This window comes from Nomascus leucogenys, chromosome 16 (assembly GCF_006542625.1).
Source record: "Nomascus leucogenys isolate Asia chromosome 16, Asia_NLE_v1, whole genome shotgun sequence".
NCBI classification, from domain to species: domain Eukaryota; kingdom Metazoa; phylum Chordata; class Mammalia; order Primates; family Hylobatidae; genus Nomascus; species Nomascus leucogenys.
The window spans coordinates 26,189,003-26,202,613 of NC_044396.1; the positions used below are offsets into that span (position 1 = coordinate 26,189,003).

General features: G+C 36.8%; 1 protein-coding gene across 1 annotated transcript; it reads left to right on the top strand.

Moving 5' to 3' along the window:
- Window positions 1–523: 523 nt before the first annotated feature.
- PMP2 (peripheral myelin protein 2) lies at window positions 524–7,680 on the top strand. Its single transcript, XM_003269488.4, has 4 exons — window positions 524–733; window positions 3,060–3,232; window positions 3,443–3,544; window positions 4,596–7,680. Exons 1-4 carry the CDS (start codon window positions 661–663, stop codon window positions 4,644–4,646), a joined length of 399 nt encoding a protein of 132 aa, XP_003269536.1. The 5' UTR covers window positions 524–660; the 3' UTR covers window positions 4,647–7,680.
- Window positions 7,681–13,611: the final 5,931 nt, after the last annotated feature.

Here is a 13,611-nt window from a genome sequence, read left to right on the forward strand (position 1 = left end):
AAGAACATGTTATAGTGCTACTTCTTGTTTCATCACATGAATACAATTTCTGTGCTCTGCTGCAATAGACTGACTTCTTTGTCTGCCTACTCTGCCTGCCTGGGATATGTGAACTATGCCAAGCCTTCTTACCTATGAATACTTCCTCACACTGCTTCCCTACATTTCTCTCCCACAACATATTTGAGACTGTTATCATAATACTTACAGACATTTTCCTCTTTTTCTTCCCTTTCAATAAGAATTCTTAATTGTGCAGACTCAGGATTGAGAGTGACCAACATGCCTAAACACACACACATTCATTCACGGTCACATAATTCATGCAGTCTTTTCCAAAGCATGAAGGGTCTAAGCCTTCTTATAAATGGAAGATTGATCAAAAAATTTTTGAAGATTCAAATAGTAATCTCATTCATTTCATAAATTTTTTTGGAGACAAAGGGAAGTATTATGTGGGGTTTTCTTTTATCCTATTGGGCAGGCAGTTGGCCATTGAAGAGCCATTCATTGCTTAGTCCCGACACTGCCTTTCCCCATTGGGTCTCTGTAAGAGTCACATGCTTTGGGCATCCTTGAAAGGAATCTTCTGAGGCCTCAGCATTTTATCTGAGTCTCCTGAATCCCACTTAGAACTGTGTTGAGCTCTCACCCATCACCATGAGCAACAAATTCCTGGGCACCTGGAAACTTGTCTCTAGTGAGAACTTTGACGATTACATGAAAGCTCTGGGTAAGAAATGCTTTTTGTTGTTCTGCTGAAAAGCTCCTTTTTAAGAAAGCTACATGACATTTTCATCTACTACCTTTAACAGGAGACTGGGGAGGTTTGCAAGGCGGCAGTACAATCCTCTTTTAGGATTAATCTTTTGTTGTGTCATTCAGGTAATTTATTTGAATTTTATTTGTGGTAATTTTTAATAGACTTTAACTTAAATGAGAGAGCTGCTTAAATGCATGGAACTCCCACTGATTTCAAGGGCAATTTCATACCAAGAGAATTTTGGTTGCAGGTCCAGAGGAGAGAAAGCTTAAAAGCATGGTCAACCCATTTTCTGGCTTTTCTGAGAGCTACGTTCATAGCAACTAAAGTGTTCATAAAATAAGGAACTCAATATATTGCAAATCCTAAAAAACCTCAATTTAGAAATTTAAGTTGTAGCTAAACTAACAGTTTTTTCTCTCTACCTCTAGGTTGTCCTTTATTACACAATCATGTAGATACAGAGAGTTTGAAAAACAAAAATACTTCCTAAAATACTGTGTTTATAGTCTAGGGAAGTTACTGAGAGAAAAAGAACTGGAGTTATGGCAGTGAATTCAAACTCAATTTCGCTGACATCAGACGTTTCTGGAGTTGGAGCAGTGAATGGAGATGGAAAACCGAGTGATTAGTTACAACAACTTTATTTTATACTATTTCTAGAGTATGTCCCATCAATATAAACACAATAGATATGAAGAGTCTTTGGGAATTTTCAGAACTATATAAATACAACAAAGAGTGATGCTGGTGACCTGAGTTTGCTATGCTTGTCAAAGTGCCTACAGCTTTACTTAACTGTTCAGAAAGCTTGTATAAAACGTTCTATTTTAGTTAAAATGAGCAAAGTCATGTCCTTGTTGCCTGGAACACTAAGAGAACTTATGGGGATAAATTCATACTGTGAGATTGGTTAGATTTAAAGTCTTCACTTTACAGCTGAGGAAGAAGCCAGATAAAAGAAAGCCTCAGTGAAGGATTTTCTAATTCCACTGTTTTCCAGTTTAGCATGCAAAATAACACCTTGGGATTTGGTAAATATAAGTTCTCAGGCTCTGCCCCAGAGATTATGATTTAACTTGAAAAACATTGTCCTAAACTGCATAAAATAACAAAAGATTAATCAGAATTTGAAGAAAGAATATAGTTTATAGTTTATTGGCTATAACTCTTAACTTCTTATTCAGTATATAAAAGTTTGAGATCTTTTTAACTGGAAAAAGTACATTCAAGCATTGAGACTTCCTGGAAAACTAGTTTTTCTTTCATATATTTTTTATTTGACATTTTCCTTTTTCCATATATTTTATAGTCTTGGTAATAATGGTAATAAACTTAAGAGTCTAATTTTGTTTCATTTTTGAAATGTAGAAGTTTTTTAAAAAATATTTTATTTCTCTATGATCATTTATAATAGTATAGATCTCAAAGGTAGATGGATAGTTTTTTTCCTACCAGCTAGATATAGAAGCCACAAAATTTCACAAGTGAAATTCTATCAAAAATATGAGGGGAACATTTCTCTATATCCATAATATGGTATTGAGGGAAAATATCATGGAACAATATGTATATGCTATAGTCTCATTTTAAAAATATATCTATATATTTGTACATACAAACTAAAATCTCTAGAGTGATTTATGCAAATCTATAATTAGTAATTTTCAATGGGGAATAGGATTGGATGTGGTAAAAATGGATGACTTGCACTAGCTATTTCAGCCGGAAACTTTTACTCTTGAAAATCTGCAGACATTGGCCGGGCATGGTGGCTCATGCCTGTAATCTCAGCACTTTGGGAGGCCGAGGCTGGCAGATAACGAGATCAGGAGATCGAGACCATCCTGGCTAACACGGTGAAACCCCATCTCTACTAAAAATACAAAAAAATTAGCCAGGCGTGGTGGCGGCACCTGTAATCCCAGCTACTTGGGAGGCTGAGGCAGGAGAATGGAGTGAACCCGGGAGGCGGAGCTTGCAGTGAGCCGAGATCGCGCCACTGCACTCCAGCCTGGACAACAGAGCGAGACTCCATCTCAAAGAAAAAAAAAAGAAAAAGAAAAAAAAAAGAAAATCTGCACACTTGACTTTTGTAACAACAAAACCTAAAATGTTTGAGTCCTAGGCATGTATTTGCATTAGGAGTGAAACATGGGAGGAGATGCTTAGTAGTAAGTGATATTACCTGCCATCAACTCACCTGGGGCACCACTGAGCATAGGATGTGGCCACCACAGTCTCTTTGGCTATGCTCTCTTGGTCAACATAATTATAACACTATCTTAATTTTCAGGTGTGGGGTTAGCCACCAGAAAACTGGGAAATTTGGCCAAACCCACTGTGATCATCAGCAAGAAAGGAGATATTATAACTATACAAACTGAAAGTACCTTTAAAAATACAGAGATCTCCTTCAAGCTAGGCCAGGAATTTGAAGAAACCACAGCTGACAATAGAAAGACCAAGGTAATCTTTAATTTTTCTCTTCAAAGTTGGCCCAGTGTTCTGCTTGAGAGAGAGGAATATTCCTGCTAGTGTTTAAAAGGGTAGACTCAATTCTGTTGAAAAGGAGTGTACCTCCTGAGACATCTATTATGAAAATGTTCCATACTGAAAGAACGGCTTCTTTGATCAACAAATTTCAGGCAAGTCAATTGCATGACCTTGTCTTTGCAGAGCATTGTAACCCTGCAGAGAGGATCACTGAATCAAGTGCAGAGATGGGATGGCAAAGAGACAACCATAAAGAGAAAGCTAGTGAATGGGAAAATGGTAGTGGTAAGAGTATTTTTACTTCTAAATAGAGAAATAATGCTATATAAATAATTTGATTATATTGTTTTCAAAATATTCTTTGTTCTTTGGAATATGAATGTATAAGAATGACTAAGAATAAAGTAAGAGTTAATGCTTAAGTGATATTTAAACTATTACAGACTCATCTTCAAGTACTGACCCAAGATTTTAGAAATAAAAAAAGTCATCTGTTATTTTACAAATAAAAATACCTGAAAATGGTAGTAAGGTTAAAGAAACTTTAGGTAAATCTTACTAGTTTGGGCTCACAAAGAAGAAAGCAAGTCTACATTTTAAAAGCAAAACACACTCTGCAAGCTGTATTTTGTAGACTATTTGCAAAGTCATTTGTAGACTATTTGCAGATATCCCACAATTTTGCGTTCAAGAGTCCATAGTAACTTAGAACCAATCATGTCAATAAAGCGAGCTGAGCTCATTGGAGGCTTCTAGTTGGAAGATGAAAATAATGACAAAGGTTGTATGTGATGACCTTTGATGATTTTTTTTTTTAGGGTTAAGGCTTTATGTTCACTAATTAACACATACATTGAATGTAAATAGATTCATGTACTCTCCCGAATGTTTCTTTCTTTAGTACAGTGGTTCTTAGCCCTTGCTGCACAACAGATTTACATGGGGAGTAAATACCAATATGGAGGCCTCCAAACAGATAATTGAATGTAAATCTCTTGGGGGAGGAGGAACCATCACTATATTTAAATGTTCCCCAGGTAACGCAAATATGTAGACATTTTTGAAAACCACTGTCTTACTAGATTTAAATGCAAGTGAATTATACATAAAAACTTGCCACTTAAAAAAAATTCCTTTACAGCAACATAGATCAACTTTCAAATTGTTTCTTCTATTTCAATGGTCATAATTCTGAACTACTGGAGACTGACATACTGATATTTTATTCCTTTCTAAATTAATCTTATGAGTTTATTTTGAATTTCTATTTTTATTACAAATTCTCTGTTCTCTGGTTTGATCTTGAGATACTCGATTAACCTCTCTCTTTTTTAAGGAATGTAAAATGAAGGGCGTGGTGTGCACCAGAATCTACGAGAAAGTCTGAAAAATCGTTTCCTCATTGAAGTGGCTTTTGATCATTTAATGATGGAAATCAATTGCTTCCTTGACAAAACCTGAATACACTGCAAATATTTGTTTTTGCTTTTGTCTTAATATATCAGATATGCAAAGGCCTAAACTGAGAATTAATCTAAAAGTCAGTGTTATTTAAACATTTTTAATGTGCATGCATGTTATTACTACATCAAAGCATATATATTGGCCAGACACGAACAGTTGATGATGTCATTTAATTAACTACAAAATTCTAATCTATGTTGAACTTTGTATACTTGAAATGATAATAAAAAGGATATAATTTGTTAGTGAAATGAAATAAAAGTATTGATCAGGGTAGCAAACTCAAATACTGACAGGGGCCAGGGGAGTTATGGGGAAGGAGCATCAGAAATGAGGCAAGCTAGGAGAATGAGCTATTTTAATGTAAAGAATTGTAGTCTCAGTTAAAAGGGGTAGACTCTACTCCAGCCAACATTTTAAAATTAATGGATAATTTATAGACAGTTAAATGCACACATATTAAGGGTAGAGTTCAGTCCACTGTGACAAATGCATGCACCCATATAACTCACATCCCAATCAAGACACAAAACGTTTGCTTAATCCTAGTACATTTTTTTCTGTCCCTTCCCAATCAGTGTCCTTTTCTGTTCCACCCCTACCAAAAGCAAGTAGCGGTTTGGTTTCTATCACATAGACTAATTTTGCCTGCTCATATGAAGGGAATTACACATCATGCATTCTTTTCTGTTTGCCTTTTTTAAATTCAGCATCATGTTTTTGAGATACATCCATATCGTTGCATGCAGCTGTAGTTTCTTTTTATTACCGAGTACTATTCCATTGTATGAATATATCACAGTTTATCCATTCTACTATTAAGACAATTGGGCTATTTCTAATTTTTGGCTGCTATGAATAAAGCTGCTACAAATATTTTTGTACAAGAGTTTTTGTAAACATAGGAGTTCCTTTATTTTAAATAAATATCTAGTCATATCATTAAGTCCAGTAATTGTTGACAGGCAGGAATGGGGGACCATTGCATTGTGCCCAAGTAATAATAAAACTATTTCAGATGTATTATATGATTGAGCAAACGAGAAAACATGTTGATGTTGATGGGAGTCAGGATGTTCACTGTGGAAAAACAAACATTCAAATATGAAATGAGGGAAGGCAAGAAAGAACCATGTGGAAATGGAATAGAATTGATATAAATTCATAATTTCTAAACCATGTATATGTACGTTTATATGTATTATAATTGCATACACATGCCTGCATGCATATATATGTGTGATAATACACATGTATTTATGTGTGTGTGTATACACATGCATATATTTACTAATTCTATCTGCCAAAAGGGCTTAGACACAAAAACACCTCAGCAGAAATGAATATACCTAGCACTCAGATCTTCGTGTCTAATATAATTTGCCACTAAAAGGAACCAAGGCTACTTGGAAAAATGGCTGATTCCAAAGCAAGGGCAAGGTAGGAACAAGATGAGCCTGAAATATCTTGTTATGCCAGAAAGTAATTTTCAAAAAAAAAAGAGGTATACTGCCAAAAAGGGGCTCCCACTGGCCAAACTTGAGCCAATCTGAGAGCAAAATAATTGAGAAAAATAAATAACAAAATAATTGAGAAAAAAAATAAATTCCCAATTCCATTGGGAAAAAATAGAAATCCAAGAATCCATACTAATATAATGATAGATAATCGGTAGATAGGTAGATGAATGACAGATGATAGATAGATTAGATAGATAGATGATAGATGATAGATAGATAGATAGATAGATAGACAGACAGACAAATGAGAAGGTGTCTCTTTTACAATAGAATGTCATGGACCAGTGTTAAATGTGAGTGGAAGGAGTTCTGGAATTGGAAAACCATCATTTTTCAACCATCACAGTAAATATGGCTCAGGCAAGAATTATCAATCAATGCTAAAGCTAGGGGGAAATTTCCATTAGGAGCAGGATATTAGGATATTTATTAGTCTGGGCTTAAAGTATCTCCTCACAGATTGTTGTTAGTTTCTGGGGAAAGAATAGTAACCATACAATGGAAAAAATGGACAACCTCTTGATTAGGTTATCAAAATTAACTTCACCAATAAAGAGTGGATGTTCAACATGTGCCTTCAAATGTGACCCACTGAAAAGGAAAGAACATCACTTTAACAACAACAACAAAAAACGACAGGGGGTTTTGACTGAATTCTTCAAAAATGGCAATGTCATAGAAGACAAAGAAAGGTTGTGGAAATGTTTCAGGTTAAATGATAGTAAAAACACCTGACAACTAAACATAGTAAGTGATACTAGACTGGATTCTGTACCAGAGGTAACATAAATGCTCCAAAGGACAATGTTAGGTCAACTGGCAAATTGGAATATAGACAGTCAATCAGATAAGAAGTATACTTTGATTAAGTAAAAGAATATCCCTATTCTTAGAAAATACACAATAAAGTATTTTGAGGTAATGGGCCATAATGTATGCAATCTACTCTCAAAAAATTCAGAAACATATATTTGTGTGCATTTGCGTGTGTGACAGTACACACAAACATACATAAAGAGAGCAATTGATAAAGCAAATAAGGTAAAATTTAACAATAATCTGATACACATAAATAGAGAAAGAGCAATTGATAAAGCAAATGAGGTAAAATTTAACAATAATGAGTAAAAGGTATATGTGTTTTCTTTGAGATAGTCTGATTCTTGCAACTTTTTCTGTAAGTTGGAATTTATTTCCAAACATGATTGAAAAAAAGAACCCGCACTTGGCAACTTCTTCTCTTTTTCAGCCTAGAAATGTCTGTGTTAAGTGGTTTTTTGTTTATTGTTGTTGTTTGTTGTTATTGTTGTTTTGTTGCCAGGCTCCAACTCATAAAATAAGAGTTTAAAAACTGCGTTGTTATTTTTAGAGATTTGTGATAATACAACTTGTTATAGAATTTATTCCTCAATAAATATAATTACTATGCAAAAATTATGAGTGCTTTTTATTTTCGTAACAGAAAATGTTGAACTACACTGATAAGAAGGAAGGCAAAATAATCATTTCAGCAAACAGTATATTTGTTAGATTTGAAAAGGATTTTAAAACAACCATAAGAGAGGGAAAAATAAAACAAAACTTGATGTTTTAGTAAATTTGGGCTGCTGTTGCAGCAAAACAAAAATAAACTGAATAGCTAATAAACAACAGAAATTTGTTTCTCACAGTTCTGGAGGCTGGGAATTCTAAGATCAAGGTGTGGCAGATTCAATTTCTAGTGAGGGCTGGTTTCCTGGTCCATAGATGGCATGTTCTGGCTGCATACTCACTTGGTAGAAGGGGAAAATGAGATTTCTTTGGTTTCTTTTATAAGGACCCTAGTCCCATTCATGAGGGCTCTACTCTCATTACCTAATCACCTCCCTAAAGGTCCCACCTCTTAATACCATCAGCTTGGGAGTTAGAATTTCAGCATATAAATTTAGGGGTACACAAACATTCAGACCATAGCACTTGAGTTCTGTAATATTCAAAAATAGAATCAGAATACAATTTTCCTTCTCTAATTCCTTTTTAATATAACACAGTTGTTAAGAACACTGTTAGAGGCAGGACTAGCCTGCAGCTCCTGCTCCAATGGACAGAGCAGTGTATAGACTTTTGCTTCAAGAACTACCACAGGGACATACCAGGAAAGCTGAGAGAATCCACAGACCCTTTGAAGGAACCGGATCATCACTGCAGGCTCCCTGAGGTGCCAAAAAACTGTGAGTCTGCTTGCTTTCTCAATGGGGCGGCTCATGGTCTGGAGCAACTTCTCAGCCCTGGTCGCAGGCTTCCTGGAAATACACTTGGTGCTGTTGGAGGGCTCCGGTGGGATTGAGGCTGGCCTTTGGGACTGTAGGCTGCATGTGAACAGGGTGATGCCTGTGACTGACAACTTTCCCCCACTTCCCTGGTGATGTGTATGACTCAACAGAGGCAGCCATAATCTCCCTGGAAATATAACTTCATTGGCCTGGGAACCACACCCCCATGCCTGACAGCAGCCACAGCCTCACCCAAGAAGAGTCTGAGCTCAGACACGCCTATCGCTACCTACCTGGTGGTCTTTCTCTACCTACCCTGGTAGCCCAAAACAAAGGTCATAGTCTTTGAAGAGCTCTATGTCCCTGCCCACCACCTGGGAAACCTGAACACTTAAACAGGGGTTCCTAGGGCAAGCTTGCATCCTCCCCATAAGACTGCAGCTAATGCACTCTTGAAAGCACCACCTCCTGGCTGGAAGCCAACCAACACAAAACCAGAGCAATAAACAAAAACAAAACCACAGAGTCCACTTTACTTCCTTGCTACCTTCCCCCAGAACAGGTGCTGGTATTCACAGCTGCAAGATCTGAAGATAGATCACATCACAGGACTCTTTGCAGACACTCCCTAGTACCAGCCCAGAACCCAGTAGCTCCACTGGGTGGCTAGACCCAGAAGAGCAAAAACAATCACTACAGTTTGCCTCTCAGGAAGCTCCATTTCTAGGGGAAGGTGGGGGACATCACATCAAGGGAGCACCCCCTGGGACAAAAGAATATGATCAGTCCTTCAATCCTAGATCTTCCCTCTGACATAGTCCACCCAAATGAGAGGGAGCCAGAAAAACAATTCTAGTAATATGACAAAACTTGTTTCTTTAACACTCCCAAAAGATCATACCTGCTAACCAGCAATGGATCCAAGCCAAGATGAAATCTCTGAATTGCCAGAAAAAGAATTCAGAACGTTGATTCTTAAGCTAATCAGGGAGGCACCAGAGAAAGGTGAACTGCAACTTAAAGAAATAAAAAACGTGATACAGGATATGAAAGGAAAATTCTTCTGTGAAATAGGTAGCATAAATAAAAAACAATCACATCTTCTGGAAATAAAGGACACACTTAGAGAAATGCAAAATGCACTGGAAACTCTCAGCAATAGAATCAAACAAGCAGAAGAAAGAAGTTCAGAGCTTGAAGACAAGGCTTTTGAATTAACTAATCCATTAAAGACAAAGAAAAAAGAATTTTAATAAAATGAACAAAGCCTCCAAGAAGTTTGGGACTAAACCTAAGAGTAATTGGTGTTCCCAAGGAAGAAGAGAAAGTTTAGAAAACATATTTTGGGAAATAATCAAGGAAAACTTCCCTGGCCTTGCTAGAGATCTGGACATCCACATACAAGAAGCTCAAAGAACATCTGGGAAACTCATCACAAAAAGATCATTGCCTAGGCACATAGTCACCAGGTTATCTAAAGTCAAGGCAAAAAGAATCTTAAGAACTGCGATACAAAAGCATCAGGTAAACTGTAAAGGAAAACCTATCAGATTAACAGCAGATTTCTCAGCAGAAACCTCATAAGCTAGAAGGGATTGGGGTCCTATTTTTAGTCTCCTTAAACAAAAACAATTATCAGACAAGAATTTTGTATCCAGCAAAACTAAGCTTCATAAATGAAGGAAAGATAACAATATTTCCAGACAAACAAATGCTGAGAGAATTCACCACTACCAAGCCAGCACTACAAGAACTGCTAAAAGGAGCTCTCAATCTTGAAACAAATCCTTGAAGTACACCAAGAATTTCATTAAAGCATAGATCTCACAGGACCTATATAACAATAACACAATGAAAACAACCAAAGTATTCAGGTAACAAATAGCATGATGAGTAGAATAGTGCCTCATATCTCAATACTAACATTGAATATAAATGGCCCAAATGCTCCACTTATAAGATACAGAATGGTAGAATGGGTAAGCATTCACCAACCTGGCCAGGTGCAGTGGTTCATGCCTGTAATCCAGCACTTTGGGAGGCCTAGGTGGGCGGATCACCTGAGGTCAGGAGTTCGAGACCAGCATGGGGAACATGGCAAAACCCCATCTCTACTAAAAGTACAAAAATTGGCTGAGTGTGTTGGCATGTGCCTGTGGTCCCAGCTACTCAGGAGACTGAGACGGGAGGACTGCTTGAACCCAGGAGGCAGAGGTTGCAGTGAACTGAGATCATGCCACTGCACTCCAGCCTGAGTGACAGAGTGAGACTCCATCTCAGAAAAAAAAAAGAATTCAACAACCAAGTTTCTGCTGTCTTTGGGAGACTCACCTAACATATAAGGACTCACATAAACTTAAGATAAAGAGGTGGTAAAAGATACTCCATGCAAATGGACACCAAAATTGAGCAGGAGTAGCTATTCTTGTATCAAACTAAAGAAACTTCAAAGCAGCAGTAGTTAAAAAAGACAAAGAGGGAAATTATAAAATGATACAAGGGCTAGTCCAACAGGGAAATAACACAGTTCTAAAAATATATGCATCTAACACTGGAGCTCCCAAATTTATAAAACAATTACTACTAGACCTAAGTAATGAGATAGACGGCAACACAATAATAGTGGGGGACTTTAATACTCCACTGACAGCACTAGACAGCTTATCAAGACAGAAAGTCAACAAAGAAACAATGGACCTAAACTATACCCGACAACAAATGGACATAACAGATATTTACAGAACATTCTACCCAACAACTGCAGAGTATACATTCTATTCATATGCACATGAACATTCTCCAAGATAGCCCATATGATAGACCACAAAACAAGTCTCAGTAAATTTAAAAAAATCAAAATTATATCAAGTACTCTGTTAGATCATAGTGGAATAAAATCCAAAAGGAAACCCAAAAACCATGCAAATACATGGAAATTAAATAACCTGCTTCTTAGTGATCATTAGGTCAACAATGAAACCAAGATGGAAATTAAAAAATTCTTTGAACTGAATGCTAATAGTGACACAACCTATCAAAACCTCTGGTATACAGTAAAAGCGGTGCTAAAAGGAAAGTTCATTGCATTAAATGCCTACGTCGAAAATTCTGGAAGAGTACAAATAGACAATTTAAGGTCACATCTCACAGAATTGAAGAAACAAGAATAATCCAAACCCAAATAGAGAAGAAAAGAAATAATGAAGATTAGATCAGAACTAAATGAAATTGAAACAAGAAATATAAAAGATAAATTAAACAAAAATCTGATTCTTTGAAAAGATAAATAAAATTGATAGACCATTGGTGACATTAACCAAGAAAAGAAGAGAGAAGATCCAAATAAGCTCAATTAGAAATGAAACAGGAGATATTATAACTGATACCACAGAAATACAAAAGATTATTAAAGGCTACTATGAAAATCTTTGTGCACACAAACTAGAAAACCTAGAGGAGATGGATAAATTCCTGGAAATATACAACCCTCCTAGATTAAACCAGGATGACACAGAAACTCTGAACAGGCCAATAACAAGCAGTGAGATTGAAATGGTAATAAAATAATTGTCAACAAAAAAAAACGCCAGGACCGGCCGGGCACAGTGGCTCATGTCGGTAATCCCAGCACTTTGGGAGGCTGAGGCGGGTGGATTACCTGAGGTCAGGAGTTCCAGACCAGCCTGGCCAACATGGTGAAACCCCATCTCTACTAAAAATACAAAAAATAGCCAGGTGTGGTGGCACGTGCCTGTAGTCCCCACTACTCGGGAGGCTGAGGGAGGAGAATCGCTTGAACCTCAGAGGCAGAGGTTGTAGTGAGCTGAGACCATGCCACTGCATTCCAGCTTGGGCAACAGAGTGAGATTCCATCTAAAAAAAAAAAAAATGCCCAGGACCAGATGGATTCACAGCTAAATTCCATTAAACATTCAAAGAAGAATTGGTACCAATCCTATTGACACTGTTCCAAAAGATAGAGAAAGGGGGAATCCTCCCTAAATCATTCTATGAAGCCAGTATTAGCATAATATCAAAACCAGGGAAAGACATAACAAAAAAAGAAAACTACAGACCAATATCCCTGATGAACGTTGACGCAAAAATCCTTAACAAAATACTACCAAACCAAATCCAACAGCATATCAAAAACCTAATCCACCATGATCTAGTGGGTTTCATACCACGGATGCAGGGATAGTTTAACATATGTAAGTCAATAAATGTAATACCTCACATAAACAAAGTTAAAAACAAAAATTACCTGATTATCTCAACAGACCCAGAAAAAGCATTTAACAAAATCCAGCATTCCTTTATGATAAAACTCAGCAAAATTGGCATACACAGGGCATACCTTAAGGTAATAAAAGCCATCTATGAGAAACCCACAGTCAATATTATACTGAATGGGGAAAAGTTGATAGCATTCCCACTGAGAACTGGAATAAGACAAAGATGCGCACTTTCACCGCTTCTGTTCAACATAGTACTGGAAGTCCTAGCTAGAGCAATAAGAAAGAAATAAAGGGCATCCAAATCATTAAAGAGGAAGTTAAATTGTCATTGTTTGCTGACGATATGATTGTATACCTAGAAAACCCTAAAGACTCATCCAAAATGCCCCTAGAACTGGTAAATTAATTCAGCAAAGTTTCAGGATATAAAACTAATGTACAAAAATCAGTAGCCCTGCTATACGCCAACAGCAACCAAGTTGAGAATCAAATCAAGAACTCAACCCCTGTAACAATAGCTGCAAAATAAATAAAACACTTGGGAATACACCTAACTAAGGACGTGAAAGACCTCCGCAACACTGCTGAAAGAAACCATAGACGACAAAAACAAATGGAAACACATCCCATGCTCATGGATGGGTAGAATCAATATTGTGAATATGACAATACTGACAAAAGCAATCTACAAATTCAATGCAATTCCCATCCAAATACCCCCATCATTCTTCACGGAACTAGAAACAAACAATCCTAAAGTTCATATGGAACCAAAAAAAAGCCCACACAGTGAAAGCAAGACTAAGCAAAAGTAACAAATCTGGAGACACCACATTACCCCACTTCAAACTATAAGGCCGTAGTCGCCAAAACAACAT